Consider the following 19,384-nt stretch of genomic DNA (forward strand, 5'->3'; position numbering starts at 1 on the left):
CGTATCATAAAGACAGACAAATGCATACACTCTCACAAAATGGCCCATACATACAAACTCGTCCGCACACGCCAAATTGGAGTGGAAAATTTATGTTACACACAAGACCTGTTTGGTTGTAATTTGCATGAGGCTGGAAAGAAACGACTTGTTCGGATGGAAGCTATATTCCAAGCACATTTTGGGGAATAACACAAACGATGCTTTCACAGATAAACATCGGGACATTTCGCACTCTCGCTCTCCAATATCAGGAGTGATTGCGCAACATCCTACATTACCAACATCACACTTCCACCTACATTTGTTTTATTCAGACGGATGAAACAGTTTCAACTGCATGAATGACTTTCAACGGCTCAGTTTCAAGCTAACGCAAAGCAATTCATCAATTTAGAAGGAAGACACGAAGAAAAAATCTACAGCCAAAGTAAAAACGAATACACTTTGAATCAATAGTTTCGAGATAATGCAGAGAATCCAATTGAAAAGTGGTTTACTAATAAATTTAAAATTGATTTTAATTAAATTGAAAATTAACCATGATTTCGGTTTTATAGACGGTAATCCAATTTGAGAGTACTTGCATCTTCTGCGTTTTCTCCTACACGTTTCGTACAAACTTTTATCCGCATTGACTTCCTTTCTCGAACCACACACTTCTGGCGATGGTATCATGTGTGGTATAATCTTGCAATTTTGAACGGTACTGTAGTATATGTATCAAAACCGCAGCAGCAAACGAATAACACGCAGTGGAAGAAAAGAAAAAACCAAAGTTATACTCATGAATTGATAAAGCACATGCCAAACAACAGCCAAATCAGAAAAAGTGTTAGCGTCATGCCAAGCAGACGAAATAAATTGATATAAATTGTATTTGGGGAGTGCGTCAAAATTACACATTTTACGTTATGCTTGCGACGAGAAAAACGTTCATGAACCGCAATAAATATTTCAATTTGACTTTCGATGACACGAAACAGAAGAAGATGAGAAGAAAAAAAAACACTGAAAGTAAATACAAATATAAATCACAGTCAGTTCAAGAAATTTTGTTGAAGCTATGAAAGATTCACAAAATTGATAGAAGATAAACTACAATCGCGTCGCATTTCTCCAATGAATATTTGCACATAAAGAAAGAAAATCTATTAAATTAGACGATTTTCATGTTGTATTGCGATTGGAACACATCCCATTCCATGTATATTATTGTTTTAACCGTTTTGACTTTAGCATTTTTCGCTTAAGCTTCGTGAACCTAAGGCTTTCTGGTATGCGCCAACAAAAAACGGCCACAATAATAAAATGTACGATAACATATGTTACATGCAGAAACGTTACACTCTTATCATTATTGTTGTATCCTTGTAAGTTTCACTGATTCAATCGTTTTTATATTATTTTTTGTTGTTGTTGTTCCGTTAGACACACGCAAGAGTGTTTAGAAACGTTTATTGAGAAATTACAAAGAATCAATATAAAAACGACCGCAATAAAACATGCTGACTACGACGGTCTGATCTTCATTCATTTTGGGCCAAGAGACTTGAGAAGAGAATAACAATCCGTCGCATTGACCACTTAAGTGGGACCGATATACAATTTTGCAAACAAAATACACATATTTAACATTCCATTCCAATGCTTCCCCAATTGCCATCGCATAGATAGGAAAATAGCGCTAGCCAAATGGAGGCACGCAAATACCATTGAAGCGGATTTATATGGTGGAAGAGTGGGGACTTTTGGCGGAGCGAGACACACACACACAAAAGAAGCGACGAATTGGAAGAGGAAAATTCCAACAGTGTCGAAATATAGGAAAAAAAATTAAAGCGCACATTTTTGACTGTATAAATATTTTCGTTGTTTATATTCCGATCTCTTTCTATCTTATCACACTGAGTGCAATAACACGATAGCGCGTGGAACAATGCGAACGTTTACGCTCCACAAAATCAACACACATGGCGATGCGTGTGTGCTGTTTGTTTGTTTTTTTTTTATTTCGTCTCAGGAGCGAGAAAGAGAGTAAAATGTGTGTTTGTGTCTTCGGTATCAGTTCCAACGATGTACGAACGCCGATAACAACGTAGTAAACAAACATATCATAAGCGGAGAATGATACAGAGCCCCTTTGTCTACTTGCTTTCTCATCCAATACATTTACTCTCTCAATGGAATGTGTCCATTCTCTCGTGTCGTTGGATTCATTTTCAGAGATACAAGGAAAAAACTTAGCACACAACTTTTGAAATAGAGAGAGAGCAGCGGTCTTTGTGTATTGGTTTTAGTGAGACAGCTGTGTGATACTGTATGTGCGATAACTAAATTACAACAATACAAACGTGTTTCGTTCGCTTCACTGACACACATCGCACTTGTGTGGGTAACGAAGCGGCACACGATCCATGCCATTCCGCATATATTTATTCTACACGAATACACAACACACAAAACATGTACACACATATATGTATATGCGAAATAAAAAGAAATATAACCAAAAAGAGAAGGCATTCCTCTATACACACTCTTGCAACAGTCTGTGAAATATGCGCTGATTTTTTTCCGTAGGATTTTCAGTGTAACGTTTGCATTTTGCGGGTGTACGCGCGCGATGTTGGGAGTTGGTTGTTATTGTGCGACAGAAAAGTGAATACAGAGAAAATTATTTTATTTTTCATCGTCAATGTTTTCTTTCAATAAACTAGTGCGTCGATTGAATTAAACGAGAAGTGATTTAAAAAAACTGTCGCAACAATAATTTTTAAACGGTGAAATGAATGAATTTTAAAAAGCATTGAAATCTTTGTGCGCAACCACAGCCAAAAATTAAATTCATTTCTCGGTTTTATTGTAAAGGAAATTGGTTCGCATCCTGCTTCCGTGTTTCAAATTAATGCGTCTTGTGTAGGAGAAATGGTGATGAAATACATTGTCTTTGTGTGATTTGATAACAGCTCAGGTGAATAAAATGTTTCATAATATAGAAAAAAAAAAATCAAATTGATTAGAGCAAAACGAAAAGAAAGCAAACGTTGTTTTATATCAGATAGTTTCGATTACAAAATGCAAAGATGGTGTTTACTTGTAAATCGTCAAGGACATCAATATTAGTCAATAAGAATTCAGTCGATCGAAAATTTGAACACATGTGTTTTGTGAACACATTCATAAAAAGAAAAAAATACAAACACAACTTGCTACGTGTTTTTTTCTGGGTTTTTTCGTTTTCGCTTTTTTTAACAGAATAGGAGAACCGTTTATTTTTCTTTTTCGCAATAACAAACGATTTACAAGTTTTCTATACACCAAAACATCGTCCATATCAATGAATTTCATCTCTCCGGATGCGATGAAATCTACGTGTGGGTCATTCGATTCATTTTTCTCAATTTTGTGTGTGTATATTTTGGTCGCTTATCAAAGCGACAATGCAACAACAATACCGCATCAGAAATTGAGAGTATTTGCACAGTGTGAAGATGTAAGCGGGTGAACAGAGAAAATTCTCTCACGCATAAAAAACCATTTAATCAATACGAAAAACTGTGACAGCAACAGCCGCAGCAACAGCAACAGATTCGGTTACATGATGAGCCGTGTGTCGGGTGTCGGCATCCATAAATACTCACAAACATACAAGTACCGAGTTCAGTTTGGTTCGGTTAGGTTGATGTTGCCTTACCTTTTTCTTCGTCTATCTCTCGCTCTCGTTACTTGACATTTATTTAACAAGTTTGAATTGACAAAAATGCAACGTCGTTTCATGTTTCCTTCTTTGATATTTGTTGTTTGAATTTAAGAAGAAGTGCTCGGGAAATACATCGCAAAATACGTCGTATCAAGTGAAATGAAAGAACTGAGAAAATAACAGAGACAGCGATTTTAACAAACGATTGTAAAGTAAGCTCGATTAAATAGTGTCACTGCAAATGTCGACCGATTGAATTGCTTCAAGTGTTAGCACATATACTAGAAAATCGTATTCCATATGGTTTCTTATTTCATTTTGTTTTGTTTTCTCTCTCTCTCTCTCTCCTTCTCGATGTGACGCTTCCGTATCTGGCAGTATTTTGTTTTTCTCTTCATTCATTGTTTCATACAGCAAGCGATTATGAAAATGATATAACTCGTATTGCTTTAATTGTTTTGTGTTTGTAAGTGAATTAAAGGCAAAAAGTGCTCGTACTATCAATTTATTATTGGATTTTATTAGCGTCGAATATTTGCATATTCAAAAATATGTAAAAGAAATAAGTCGATAATGGTATATACCATACGTATGTGTGTGAGACCGACGTGAGGGAGGGATATATGGTTTTGCATGAAATTGATTTGAAATCAAATTGAAATTAAGTTGATACATTACCGATTTTAATTGTTATGTACATAAATTAAATCATTAGTCAGTAAATGAGTTGATCGGTTCATATTTCGATGTGGTAATTTTCGAACCGAATATTCGTGTTATTGATAAATATGTGATTTTGATGGGTCAGAGTGTGCAGAGAAATATTATTATAAATACATTTTAAACATCACAATCCTGATTGTAAGCCAGCAATGACTTGGTCGTGTGTCAAGTTATATTCCGATTAATGAAAAAACACTTGAACCAAATTGTGTACATTGTGGTGAGCAGCAAATTAAATACAATAAACACCATTATTCCATTAAAACTATTAACAAGAGTTTATGGACACCCGCCTCGTGTTTACGATGCGCGACAGTGCGGGAGGCTTCATAAATTCCATGTGTCAGTTTTCGAGCAATAATCATTTTAAGAACACGTCATAATCTTCTTTCGGAAATGTTTTTGTCGAATATTATTTTCGACACATAAAAGTGATTGCAGGCAGGTTTCGTGTCGCCGACCAAGCAAGTATGCATCAAATTGATAATAATAATAACAAGAATATATTATTATCACTAATTGCTGCTTTCTCTTCCGAATGCCATAGACTCTCAAATTGTATGCGCTCACTGTCAATCGATGATTCCGTTATGCATTAAATTATTTCCTTGTCGTGACTCACTAATAGCTGTAATTTAAAGAACAATACCAATCTGCCATGACCAAAAAAACAAACAAACATCAATTGAATACGAAAGCACATATTCTATGGAAAATAATGGTGCAAACGTGAATTGTTGAACGAATTGAATTCATGAGCTACCTCGAATGTGAATTTATACATATCTTTGGATCATTTAACGAGTTTGGGTCAATTTCAAATTCAATAAATATAAATTTAGTAATGGCACACAGTGCACACGATTTACCGCTTCAATACACACATCCGAGACAAACAAATAAACAAACAGACGAAGATGACACTCGACATCTAGTTCTCAATTTTCCAGTTTCATTCGATTGTGTGCTAACACACAATGTACATTAAATTTGTTGAGACATGTACGGAGACTTACTTAAAGCAATGACGACCATCATAACAAATTGAATAAATATACCGAACGTGATAAGGAAATATGTCATTAGTTTTGAATTGGATGAGATCCAAACAGTTTATGCTAAAATTTGTTGTGACAGACTGAGAGGAACAAAGAAACAAACAACAACACATAGAGCGCAAGAATACTGGTGCATAAAAGGAACACGAAGTATATTAACACATCTTTTGAATTGCTTATAGAATTGTCTTATCGTTGACGTATTTTTTTTATTTCAAATTGTAGAATACGTCGAAGAATTTTCGATTTATATATGAAACATTGTTATCGCATACTCTCTCCCGTTGTGTTGAAAAAATCTCTGAATTTGCGCATATTTTATTCGAACAATAAAAAAAAGTATTTGAATTAAATTGCAGAATTATTGTTTGTACCAAACCTATTTATTCACCAAATTTGACAAAACGCCAATGTGTAATTTTCAAGTCGATGTGTTAACAATGCCATTATTGTGTACTGCATTCCATTTGGCACATTCAAAAGGAAAGTTCAACTGACACTAAAGTGAGTCGACATTAATTTTGCCGGATCTTTTGTGGTTGTTGTTGTTGTTTGAAAGTACAACCCACGCATTCATGAATATTTTATTGTTCCATCAAATCACACAAAGTGTTTGAACAATGAAAAAACAACGACGAACAGAAACAAAGCAATTGCGAATGACGAAAACCTTCAAAATCAAAATAACAATAAACTTGTCAGTCAAACAACACTCACATGAATTATGATTGAAGTAATGCCAATAAAGTCAACACCCGGCCAAATAACATAATTCACTTTCGAGCATTTGCATTTTCTTCTGACCACCGATTCCAATGATGGTCTTTTGCTCCTCTAGACCGAAGGTGCGCCAAACTTCAAAATTTTACCAATTCACATCACAATGGAATTGCAAACGCGCCTAAGCCCCAATTCCATTCTGCACGTGTACGTGTTCGTGTATAGCGCTAATCTTTCTCCGAGTTCGTTATGTGTTAGTACTTTAAAGCGGTAAAATAATACGTCCATTTGTTTGATTTCAATTGTTCCATGACTTTTGAGTTCGGAGAACTATAATCATCGTGCATGAAAGGATATGTTTTCGAAATTATGCAAGCACGACTGTTTGCCAACACGCGATTCACTAACATCTTTCCGTTTGACGCGTTGAGCACTTCTTTTGCTTTTTGCTCGCGAAGAAAAAACAATGGTAGTCAACAACAAAAAAAGTGTGAATGAAAACATGAAAATTTGCGAAAAGAAAGCGCCGTATAAGCCGCAATTGTAAATACAAGTTTGGTGGTGAAAAAAGTTCCATAGCATTGTTGTAAATGATGATGAGCTTGGAAAATTATACTGTAAAATAAAGTAAATTAGCTTTGTAAGCAAAGCTAACACGTGATTTAGCCGAACTGAATAAAAAAATTGTGTCCAACTAGCATATTCATAGCTTCATGCAAATATCTGTATGCATTGATAAAGTTATGGACGCCGTTGACTTTCGCCTCACCCCAACACCTTAACACTGAACAAAATGTATTCAATGTAAAGTAGAGAAAAAACATTCGTTTGGTGGACGGTTTTGTTTTCCGTTTCATTTGTGTCGTGCAAAGCGTCGTTTCTAATTGATTCACCACGCTTTCTTTCACATGCAAAACCGATTCTTTATTCGTCTACATCAAAGTTGAAGGTTTTGATTTGCTTTCAAAAGCCATAACTTTCCAGCTCAATTGTTTCATTTTTTTTTTATTTCTGCTTTACATATCTTAAGCCCGAGACCTTGAATCCAGTATGGTTAGTGTTGAGGGCAATGTGTTTTTCTAGTTCCGTTATATACACCGGCTAATTTGTTGGGCTGACGACAACGGAAAAAATGCGGTCGCATATAGTCTCCAGTACCATTGAATAGAATTATATTTGCTATATCAATTGTACATGTACTGCAAAGTCATTTCGTTGACATTTTTACATACAAAATTATCGCTGATTCAATGTCTATTGCCTACACTTAGCCCAAATGAGCCACCTTCGTGACACGTCATTTACGTACGGTACAGTGCGATTGATTGAATAAAAAGTGAAATCATTGGCTTGTGCATAGCATCATATCCCCTAATTACAAACACTAAAATAAAGTAAGGTCTCGTTTACCCTCGTCAATGGCTTTGTAATATATTGCTTTGATTGACGAAAATGATCGTGATTCAATGCAATTAATGTAATCGCACCTTTAAGTTTGACCATAATTGTGTGTTTTAGTTATTGCTCTGTTTTATTTGATGACGTCTAAACCGATTCTCGTATACAAAAACCACCCGTCACAAAACATCGCCTTCGATTTTGGCAATCATTTGAACATTTTTTCGACGAAATCGACAAACTGCAGTAAAGCACTTTATTTCAAGGGTGCCATACATACATGCGTCAAACTTATATACATCCGATGACTTGTGTTTAAAATAAATGTGTTCATTACTCATAAAATGCACACCCACAACCACGAAGTGATAATCAATTTCATGTGTAATAAATTACCCTGATGCAATTATTTCCAATCACGAGACATAAATTCACAGAACAACATGAATTATCGAAATCGAAATGAGCAAACCATTATCGCGTATTAATTGCTCTTTTAAAATTTCATTTAAATTGGCAATCATTGTCGAGGATAAGTCTTTATTTCGATTGAACGGGATTACGATTTTTCATTCTTTTCTTTCAATTTTTCATGTGTAGGTATTCTGTGTGACTGAATAACATCGAAATCGTCGTGGAAGGTGACGAGAATCGTCAACCATCTCCTGCCACAATAACACCATATCAGCGACTCACCAACGCACTACAAACAGATCCAAGATGTGCACAGGAGGTAAATTATTCAATCTAAATTTGATTCATCGCTTGAACATGTATTTCATCATGGCATTTTCATGTTTACACCATGCGCACAAAATCGATAATTTAATTTCCAATTCAATTGCATTTACAAAAATAGAATAGTTAGATTACAAATTGTCAACAATGGAAATTGAAGCGTACCGAAATGATTTCAGTTCAAAATTCTCTGTCGTAAATAAAATGGCAAACGATTCAAGTGGATTCAATGTGTAAGCAGTGCATTACCAATTCAAAATACACATTTTTCAATGAATCACACAGCAATTGTGAAATAATCATATTAGAACCACATGAGTGAGCAATTTCACACTCTTTTATTGAGATAATCATATTAGTGCATGGTGTTTGAAAAAAAAATACATGCCATTCAATTCAGTTTATTTGCTATTTTATGAACTTGCATTGGTGAAACTTTCAAAGTCCAACAATATTAGTTGAAATGTATCGTTTATTTCGAAAATTCGATAAACATGAAACCGCCAACCAATTAGTATCATTTAATTCTAATTGAATTGTTATCACTTTGATGTGATCAAAATTCAATTGAATTGGAACAGTTAGCATGATTATAATATCAGACAAACAACATTGATGAAAAACATGCAAATTTAAAATTCATTTTTTTTTCTTGTCTATATGTTCAGGTTGCTTTAGGCAGGAGAATCGGTTTTTACAGATTTTGTGGGGATATCGGACGTGGTAATTTCTCGCGCGTAAAATTAGCAGTTCATCAATTGACAAGAGGTAAATATCAGAGTTTTGTGTTTGTTGTTTTGAGTTTCGTCTAAAAATAGCTTTTGTTTATCCAAATTAGATAAAGTTGCTATAAAAATTGTCGATCGAGGAAAGTTGGACACAAGAGCATTGCGAATGCTATCACGTGAGTAATTTAATCGCTAGTCTAATCGATTTAAGCAAGCTCGAAATAATCAAATGTAAATTCGTTGCGGTGTACAGGAGAAGTTGCTACATTGGAATGTGTACATCATCCGAATATATTAAGGTGAGCACTCTGACCCTACTTAATTCCAAATTGAATATTTTTTCTCCGTCCATTTGTGGATTGGCGATAAAAGGTAGAAAATTTAATTTTCATTTAGCTATTATATCGAAACAAATATTAAATAGTAAAATAGGAAACCAAGGATTATAAACAATATCAAGAATGTATCCAATATTAAAACATTTATTTAAAAACAAATTCTTTGTAATTTTATAATAATAATAATAATATTTATTCACCGCCAAAACTGGCTGAATTAGTTTGCTTCATTTTGTGCAATGAAGTGGTTTGAATTATTTAGAATTGTAAGGAACTATTTTTTAGCAAGATTGAATTATATGAATAGCGTAGTATATCAAAGTTACACATACTACGATCTGGTAGAATGATTTTTCATCCATGTAATCATGGTTTTAACGTTAAGCTGATATCAACCACTACGCCATTAAAGCAAACATTTTCAACTAATTCAATGACCAAAGGGATAAATTCGTTTGTTTGTCGTCCGACAGTGATGAAACCCACATAAAGCTCTTTTGCGCCCACTTGCACACCCAAATCATAATTTATTATCTCACTCAAAAAGCTCATACAGAGAGAGAGAGAGAGAGAGAGAGAGAGCGAGAGAGAGAGAGAGAGCAGAACGTGATTTTCATTCGAATAATAAAAATTTGCATAATTTGTCATCTTTTAGGCTCTTCGAAGTTGTTGAGACGTTGGGTCGTGTTCATTTGGTAACGGAATGGATTCAAGGTGGTGAATTATACAATCGGCTTAATGACGGGCCCTTAAAGGAAGTCCATGCTGCAGTACTTTTTAAGCAATTACTTTTAGCTGTTCAACACATGGTATGTCATAAGGGTTATATTGTAGATTAAAAAGCTTTGCCAGACGATATATTTGACGTTGATTTTTCTAATCTTTTGAATGAATGCAAACATAGCACAATTTGAAATTCGTACATCGTGATATCAAGGCCGAGAATGTTTTGCTTGTTGGTGAAAACAAAATTAAATTGGCTGATTTTGGATTCAGCACACAACTTCTAAATGGTTCACATCAACATCTCGACACATTTTGCGGAAGTCCTCCTTATGCAGCACCAGAATGTATGAATTTTTCATTTTATTTGTTTGTCCAGTTCAAACAAAATAAAAGGGCATTTTACCTTCAATCATTTTCTTGCAATTTTACAGTGTTCAGTGATGATTCGTATGTAGGCGGTCCAGTTGATGTGTGGTATGTACGATTTGAATCTATAAAAAGAATGGAAACGTATATTTTTTCAAGAAAAATATCATCCCCAATGGTCGTGGCATTTTCAATTTCAATAGAGCTTGAATTAAATAGTAAAATACATGCTTTTTTTGTGAAATAAGACAAAATTTGTTTAACAAAATTTATAGGGCCTTAGGCGTTTTATTATATTTTATGGTGATTGGAAATATGCCATTCCGTGCTCCAACCGTTCCAGCACTACGTTCGGCTGTATTAAGAGGTGATTTTTCCTTACCGGCTACCTTGAGTTTACCCTGTCTTCGGCTACTCCGTAAGTGATTGTGTTTGTTCATTCAATTGAAAGTAAAATCGATAAAGCTAATCTAATAATAACGTTTGAATGTCTCTGTGTGACAGAGCGTATTTTAGTTCATGTGCCATCGCGTCGACCAAAAATCAACGAAATTTTATCAAGCCAATGGATAAACAACCAACATATCACATTAGAAAGTGCATTAGTATCAACGACATCGAAACCCACACCAGCAAATGGTTCAAAGAAAATTCATTGGTTTTCACGGAAGCGCATCATTAAACACTCGGATGCTAGTCAAGCCGATGCGAATCTAGTTCAATTATATTTTAACACCAAACGTGCAAATAGTGTTCTAGAAGAGAATTTTTTACATCCGATAAATATATTACCCGCGATATCGAACAACGATGAAGCGTCAAATGTCACAGACGGTCAAATGAAAACTCGACGACGTTCGATATTTGGTCACTCGTTGAAGAAAAAAATCGGACCAATGGAGTCGAAAAGTAATCTATTTAATAATCATCGTATGAATGGCATTGAAGACAAAATTTCAATATCACATTCCGATCAAATACAAGCATTACGACGAACTGTCGAATCGAGTTCGAAACAAAATAGCATTTCATGCGGTGATGATACAATTGACGATGACGAACAAGGTGGTGATTTTGTAATGGCACCCACAAATACCGACTCTCTTGATGGATTGCATCCATTGGAAATTGAGGCTCGGACAATTTTACAAAAAGTTGGCATCACAAGTGAAATGCTGTCATTGTCAATTGACAGTGGACCCCGCAGCGAGATTATCGGCGCTTATCGTATCGTCATATATCGATTACAAAGACGCAATTTTTTATCGAAACAACAAGAGCAATTACCAACACCAACCGAACCGAAGATGCCATTGACACGACAAAAAAGTGACAAAATGTGTGCCATATTATAATCATCATTTTTTTTCAGCAGGTTGATAGATGACATATGTCTTCGATAACATATAATAAATATACATATACTATATTACCAATTTAGTAATAGCAAGACACGAAGAGTGAGAATAAAAGGTCTTGAATACCCCTTCTATATTCTTCCTGTGAACAATTTTAAACAAAAAAGAACCCATTTCAAATGAGGATTTAGTTTCAATCCAATGATTTACCGGAACCGAAAGATTACATTAGTACCGAGTTTCGACACATTTTTTTTTAAATTAAGCAATGATCTCAAGGCACTACGAATACCAAATTTCGGCCTATGCACAAATAAACACATTTAAAATAATGAATGTCACAAAACGAACAAAATCATTTTAATTTTGAGCAAAAAAATATACTAGAACGCTTCAAACTCTATCGATATATGTTTATGTGTCTCAACCTCATGAAAATAGAAATATTGACCATAGATATGTAGTTAAGTTTTCAATATTGAAACATGCCAATCAATTGGCATTATGTGCTCATTCAAATAAACGAGCTTAACATTTAGTATTGACATTTGAAAGAAAACTAAGTGGAATATGAGCTCTCAAAATGTGTATGTAGTGAGTTTAAATTGAAAAAAAGAGAGAGATGAAGATAAAATCAGCTTTTGAAAACTTATTTTAAAAAGATTAATTTCTTAACAAAATTCTAAATGAAATTCCTTAATTCAAAATGTGACATATATTATTTCCATTGTGAATTGATTTTATATTGGGATTTGATATCATTCGCGATAAGATAAAAAACATATACTATAAAATATTATCAAATAAATGTAATATTTGTGAAAGCCAAATCATATTACCTGTTTTCATCCGTCTCCAATATTGATGTACAAATACCGGTCCACTGTTAGCCGATAAGGTAAGTCAATATAAAAATAGTAAATAAAATGCAATGTTTCCATCATTTATTTTATTTTTATTTCGAATTTGTTCTTAAATCTTTTCTTTTCTTTTTTGAAAATTGCATCCTTATTTCCACTTGAATTGCTAGTTAATTCATTTTTTTTTTCTCATTTCAAAAGGCTATTTTACAATTAATAATAATCCAAACGATACAAACAGAAACATTTTTTGTTATTATTGTTCGCTTTTTTCCATGTTTTTTCTTCGATTTATTAAAATATAAAAATGTAATTACGTAATTATTTGTTCTTTTTTCTCTCATTTTCGTAAAAGTTTGACTCGAAATATTTTCAAATGATTTTCATATATATAATCGCAAGGATTTTAAATTAGTTGCTCTTTCTTTCAAAAAAAAAATCATGTTGAATGTATTTTATTGCACCGAATTCATGTGATATGCGATAGCTTTTAACAAGTATAATTAAATTGCAGGAATCGGATTGGATGAAGTGTTTGGTGGATGCCATGATGTCTTAATTGATTCATGCAAATGTTCAATTCTCTTTTAATTTCAATGTTACGGAGTTGGTGTGGATGGGTGTGTGTGTGTGTTTTTTTAAAGGAAAATGGTGTGCGGCGAATTTCAATCTGCGAAAATTGAAATAAACTATGTTATTCATCAAAATTGAATTTTGAAAAAAGGTCTAAATTTTTTTGTTATTCTAATCTATCGCCAATCGCAACCGAAACCAAAAAGACCAAGTCAATTCAAAGTAAAAAAAAATCTCTCTTCTCTTCAATTCATAAAAGATTTTTTCTTCTTTATAATATTAATTGTTATAAACTACAAATTCGCGAATGAATCTCTGCTGTGTGCCGTTGTATTCATAAAAAAAATGAATTAAATCGAATATCAGTTAAACTAAATAACATAGAGAAATTGTAAATCAACTGTAATAAATCACATATCTTCGAATTATAATATGCTATAATAAAATATAAGAGCAAGCGGATGCATTACTGTTTACTACATTTTCAGTATCATTAACGGAATCAGTTTCTCTTTCATTCCGACCAGATTTATAAACAATATATGGTCGTATTCTCTGCATGTTAGTTTACAAATTATAAATTGATTATATGGAAAAAGCACTTTAAAGAAATTTAATGTCTAACTTGTTCTAACTAAATCTTCATAAAATAGATTCGAGTCCGTCTTTTGTGAAATATTCTTTGAAATGGTGGTCAGAAATTGGGAGATTTTAATGAAATTTTCATTGTTTTTTTTTATATTTTACAAAAATTTATTCTGTTTGCGTTGGGATTCGAAAAAGTCCATATTTTTTTGTTCTATCTTATAAAAGTTGCTACATTGAATGATTCTTGCATTTAGCTGTATTCACATAAAGTGCGCATTCATTCAAAATTGAATCGGAACTTTTCTACTTCATCAAATTTTCTTCTTCTGTTTATGCTGAACCAATTTCAATTTCGAACCCGCTAAAATGTTCTTCTGTACATATGTTTCAATCATTTTGTGGCAATAATAGCTTATAATTTAATGTATATATAATATATATTCTTTTCTGTAATCGTTTTGTTTTTCGTAAACGATACGGTACTATGCTAAAAGCGGATATGAAATGTTCGTTTAAATTTATTTTATTTTATAAAAGGGGAAGACATAAATCATTAGTCTTAAACATGATCCATTCTCTCTTTCGTTCGTTCGCTCTCACACTCTCTCTCTCTCTCTGTCGCACTCGCACTTTCTCTCTTACTCTGTATGAAGATTTCTTCTTTATATTAGATGATTTTATCAGCAAGAACAAAAAATCTTTATAATTATATTCCCAGTAAAGTTATGTTATTTTAGCAGAGTCAAAGTGGATAGGATTAAAGCACCAAAAGACGGTTCACACTAAGCTGTATAATTTTATTTCGAAATTCGAATTAGTTTGCTTGCCATTTAAATTGTGTTTTCATCAACCATTGTTGGCCTTCTGAGTAGTCGCACGGTCGAAGTAGTGGCGTTGATGGATCTTCAGGTGTGGCACGTGTTAGACAATTACCAGAATTGGCATGCTTGATTGTTCGTTCCTGTAACAAAAAAAAAAACACATTCATTGAAACATTGAATAGATCATTTTTTTGTTTTATTTCTATTTATTCTATGTTGCATACCTCTTCATCATACCGCCATTCCTGATTTCCTGTTTAAAAAAAATGTATTCCTTCAGAATCAAAAATCATTTTTATGTGAAAAGAAATCAATTACCTTGCATGCCATGGCATCTAACTAGCTTAACTGGTCCTCTTGGATGCGCAGCATCAAGACAATTATCGTCCGACATGATTTGATGGCGTTTCGTGTATGCAAACACCTAAATGCAAGAATATGAGTTTATATTACTAAATTTATGGTGAATTTACAACGAATTTTTACCTGATTTCCACCCAATCCGTGACAATAGGAACTGCCAATGGGTTCATTGGCTTTGCGACCCATTGTGTCAAGGCAGTTTTGTGTTTCCACATTTTGGATCTGGAATTCAAAAAAAAGTATTACAAATACCTTCATTTTCTTCGATAGAATTGAAAATATATACTTCTCCAAGGAAATAGTAATCTAGTGGCATTTGACTTTCTGGATAAATATTTTCGAGGTACCATCTGAAGCTCTTGCACTTAAGCCGATCACGTAATGCTCTTCGTTCGCTGACATCACCAGCGGACGCTTTTCGGGCTCCTACATTATTTACGGAACGAAAATAAGTCAACATTTAATTGTTAAAAAATGTGTTTGTTCAACACAATCATTCATAATATAAATGTTTTGACTATGGCATGCGTAATGTGTTTATGAAATTTGAGAACATCTTCCGACACCTTCACTTAACGCAGCGGTTTCATTTTCATGATTTTTTTTTTTTAATTAATTGAAAATCGCTCAGACGTGTAATAAAATCGGCCATAAAACACACGACGTCAACACTTTCATGCCCTTGTTCAACATTTTTTTTGGAATGGTTGCTCTTGAACAATTGAATGTATAATACTAATATTGCGGAAGTTGGAGGTTATTTGAAAATCATGAAGCATGCCAATTTTATAGGGAAAAATATTCAATGATCCCATCACCAGCCGGAAAAATGTGATAGTTAAGGTTGAGCGCATGCAATATGAATAAAAATGTTAAAAAAATACTAGCTATATACTAGGATGGGATGGATATGCGATTAGGAAAAATGGTGAACAAACAAACAAACAAATAAAAACTATTCAAAAACAATCCAAAATATATTCAGCGTGAATTTTGATTTCTTTTTTTTAGCCAATAACTAATAAATCACATCGTGCACGAGTCTCACACGGCAAACAGTGAATTGGTATTTTTGTGTACTCTCTCTGTGTGCGTGAGTGAATTAAATATGAACCTGGATTAAAACTGTAGTAAAAGTCCGCAAACTCGTCTAACCAAACTGTAACCAATCGCGCATTGTTATGATTAACAATTTGACTCGTTCCACCTATATATTTGTTTTACATCAAAATTGAAAACATATTGAACCACAAAATTTCAATGGATCGTTTTTTTTTTCAAAGATCATGTGCGAAAATTTGAATTACCGGGAAACGAGTATGGAGTAGCTTTACGAAACACGTGCCCTACTCGGGAGCACGGAAGAATTTCTAGAATACCGCCACACATCCACACCTTTTCGATAAACAACAGACAGAGATTTGCGCAAAATAAAAAAAAATAAAACGGTTTGTTAATCGTGTTAGTAAAATGAAATGGTAAATAAGATTTATTCAAAAATGACCTACGAAGCGCTGAAAAATGTTAGTCAAAAATGAATGAAACAACAAATCGGCTCTATCGGCTTTCAATTGAATTTAAAATCATTTTAAATGCACGCTTTTGAGCCAATATGTTTTATTGTATTAGTTGAATGTATTAGATCCCACTTGCATTTGATATTTGGATTAACAAGCAATCGTAACCACAAATGCATAGATCAAATAATATTATTAGAGAGTCGAATGATAAATAAGAATTATACAGCATACGATCATGCTAATACGATTAGAATTGACGCTACATTTGCCACCGATGAATTTACGATAGGACCGAAGTAACAACAGTGAGCTATTGGGAAATGTCAACATTCTCCAACAGTTTTTAGTTTACACAAAAACAAAACAAAACAAAACAAAATGTTATGAATTAACGATGATGAGTCCATGGAAACCCAGAAAAACAAAGTTTGTTTTCAAGTTGTTAATTATACGACAAAGTTTGAGGTTTTTGATAAAAAAAAAAGAAGAAATCATTAAATGCGGGCAAACCTGGACTCATTGCATAGTAGAACTCCTTCCTGCAAATAACCAATGGCATGATTTACATTAATATTCCATCTGAACGCATCGACTCGGATCGATCGATACACAAGAAAAAAAATCATAAAGAAATAAGAGAAAAAAATTAAATAAATGTGCTACCATTGGTCCAACCACACTTCAGCGACTCGAGCTGCGTTATGCAAAACAATTTTTGCCACGCCACCCGGGAACGTATATGGGCTCTTATCCCTAAACACATGACCTACATGCGAACACGGGATGATTTCTAGAATACCACCGCACTGCCAAATCTAAACTCAATTCAATTGGTAGATGTTGTTTCATTAGTTTTAAATAACAAATTTTAAAAAAATCTATCCTTGCTTGTATTCACAAATGAAAGAAAATCTCTATCAAAAATCAATAATGGTTTGTCCCTCTCGTTTAGAGAATGCGTTTCACTTACCCGAAATGACATTTCTAAGTTCTCGCCGCCTGTAATGTATGGATATTGTGTTAAATTGCTTCCAAAATAAATTGGTAATGGTTTAATCTTACCCCAAATATCCATGCCTTCATCGTAGCTTCCAATTTCATAGAAGAAATCTTTGTCTATGGAAAATAGTCCGCCGGCCATTGTTGGTGATCGAAGCGGAGCCGTTTTATCATTATGCCTTCGTTCCATTTCACGTTGTGGCACACGATACCATCGGAAATTTAATTTCCAATTGAATCCTCCCCATGTTTGATCCGATGCAGTTACATACTCGAATGTATCATCCGAAATTACATCGATAATTGGACACACAACGGTAGTACGATCGTTGGCAATTCGCGTGAGTAAAGGTTCTAACCAACCTTCTGTGCATTCACAGTGAGCGTCTAAGAATGTGATAATTTGACCCTGAAACAAAAAAAAAAACAAAAACCCAATTCAATTCAGTTAAATAACAAACACGAAAAGTATTTGCAAATTAAGACATACCGTAACATGTTTTGCTCCTAACAATCTAGCTCGTATAAGCCCTGAACGCTTTTCGGTACGTAATACAAACGTTTTAACCGGCAATGTTTTCACATAATTTTCTAATTTTCGACCCAAGTAATCACGTTCACTTGCATCGTCGACCAAAATAATTTCCTTGATTAACGGTCGCGGTGAACGATTTATAACACTCCATACGGTACGAAGTAATGTTGTCCATGCTTCATTATGAAAAACAATCACAATCGATGTGGTTGGCAACTTGTTTGGGTAATTTTTAAGTTTACAATCTGGATTTCGTACATCGGCCAGCGATCGATTCAATGAAATCATATCACTAGCCATTAAATTGAATTGATTCTCTTTGAACTTTTCTTTCATCAATGCCTGTTGCTCTTTGGGTATTACAACCGGTTTACCTGCAAACAAATAAACAAAATGAGAAATATGTATTATTATTATTTTTAAATCTATTAAATGCTGAAAAACATACCCATCTCCCCAGGACGGCCATATACACTTGAAACGATCGGCGCTGTACGCCATCTTCTTAACTCATTACTACGATATGTACGCGGAATGGATATAGCCCATTCACTGTCTAAATTGTTGTTTGTATCTATTTCATTATTGTCTACAATTGGATCATCATCCTCAGCAGGTGCGATTTGTTTGGACGCGCGCGCATGTGAAATCTTGAAAGAGAGAAGAGAAAAACGTGAATTAGCAAGATTAAGTCACGTGTATTTTGCTCACCAGCCGATTAAACGTGATCAATCACTGTTGTAAGTGTTTTTCTCATTGAAAAGAAAATGTGTTTAAAAAAAGTCGTGATCGTTTAACAAACAGCTGTCAAATTAGCTCGGATAATGTTGCAATTTTACCACAAATTACAATTGAATCGAGTCTAGACTAAATTGTTTTAGTTCAACATAAATGGAAGCTTACCTCAACTTCATACTCGCCGGGCCTTCGGCCTGTATTCGAGTTGAACAAATCAACATAATGCATTAAAACGATCACATCGATTAACAACCAAACGACGGACGTCAATATGATAATTCGGCATGTATTTGAACGCACTTTTCCTCGAAACATTCTTGATATTGTAACATTTGTCATTATTTCATTTATGAATGAAGATTTTATTTGTCGTTATCTATTGGATTAATTTATTTATTTTTGTTTTTCGCACTTTGTGTTTAGTTGCAATTGTTGTTGTTGTTGTTGTTTACTTTGGATTATTTAAAATGACAGGCATTGAATTTTAAAAATTAAAAAAAAAAACAAACAAACAAACAAAAATGTTACGTA

At 33.8% G+C, this 19,384-nt stretch overlaps 2 protein-coding genes across 4 annotated transcripts; one reads left to right on the forward strand and one right to left on the reverse strand.

The window, feature by feature from the left end:
• Nucleotides 1–8,215: 8,215 nt before the first annotated feature.
• On the forward strand, nt 8,216–12,689 carry LOC116340575 (serine/threonine-protein kinase NIM1; the record flags this gene model as incomplete). The annotated part of the gene is made up of 9 exons (XM_031767129.1): nt 8,216–8,335; nt 9,009–9,108; nt 9,179–9,244; nt 9,322–9,367; nt 10,062–10,215; nt 10,311–10,476; nt 10,564–10,606; nt 10,774–10,916; nt 11,003–12,689. Coding segments are annotated over 9 exons (1,689 nt in total), but the record flags the coding sequence as incomplete, so codon positions are not given.
• A 101-nt stretch (nt 12,690–12,790) lies between these two features.
• On the reverse strand, nt 12,791–19,282 carry LOC116340539 (polypeptide N-acetylgalactosaminyltransferase 5). 3 transcript variants are annotated; one of them, XM_031767093.1, is made up of 13 exons: nt 19,019–19,282; nt 18,564–18,765; nt 18,071–18,489; nt 17,644–17,989; nt 17,552–17,580; nt 17,245–17,396; nt 17,092–17,120; nt 15,348–15,487; nt 15,185–15,283; nt 15,017–15,122; nt 14,923–14,951; nt 14,705–14,838; nt 12,791–13,386 (listed from the first exon to the last, which is right to left on the reverse strand). In XM_031767093.1, coding segments are annotated over exons 1-13 (1,860 nt in total). In that variant the 5' UTR covers nt 19,193–19,282; the 3' UTR covers nt 12,791–13,385. The 3 variants fall into 3 exon arrangements, with proteins under 3 accessions (XP_031622953.1, XP_031622952.1, XP_031622951.1); XM_031767092.1 differs by lacking the exons at nt 17,092–17,120; nt 17,245–17,396 and adding exons at nt 16,176–16,268; nt 16,369–16,456 and having other exon boundaries at nt 12,791–14,838; XM_031767091.1 differs by having other exon boundaries at nt 12,791–14,838.
• Nucleotides 19,283–19,384: the final 102 nt, after the last annotated feature.

The sequence above is a fragment of the Contarinia nasturtii genome, unplaced genomic scaffold (assembly GCF_009176525.2).
Source record: "Contarinia nasturtii isolate CC-2019 unplaced genomic scaffold, AAFC_CNas_1.1 Cnas_scaffold_695, whole genome shotgun sequence".
NCBI classification, from domain to species: Eukaryota; Metazoa; Arthropoda; class Insecta; order Diptera; family Cecidomyiidae; genus Contarinia; species Contarinia nasturtii.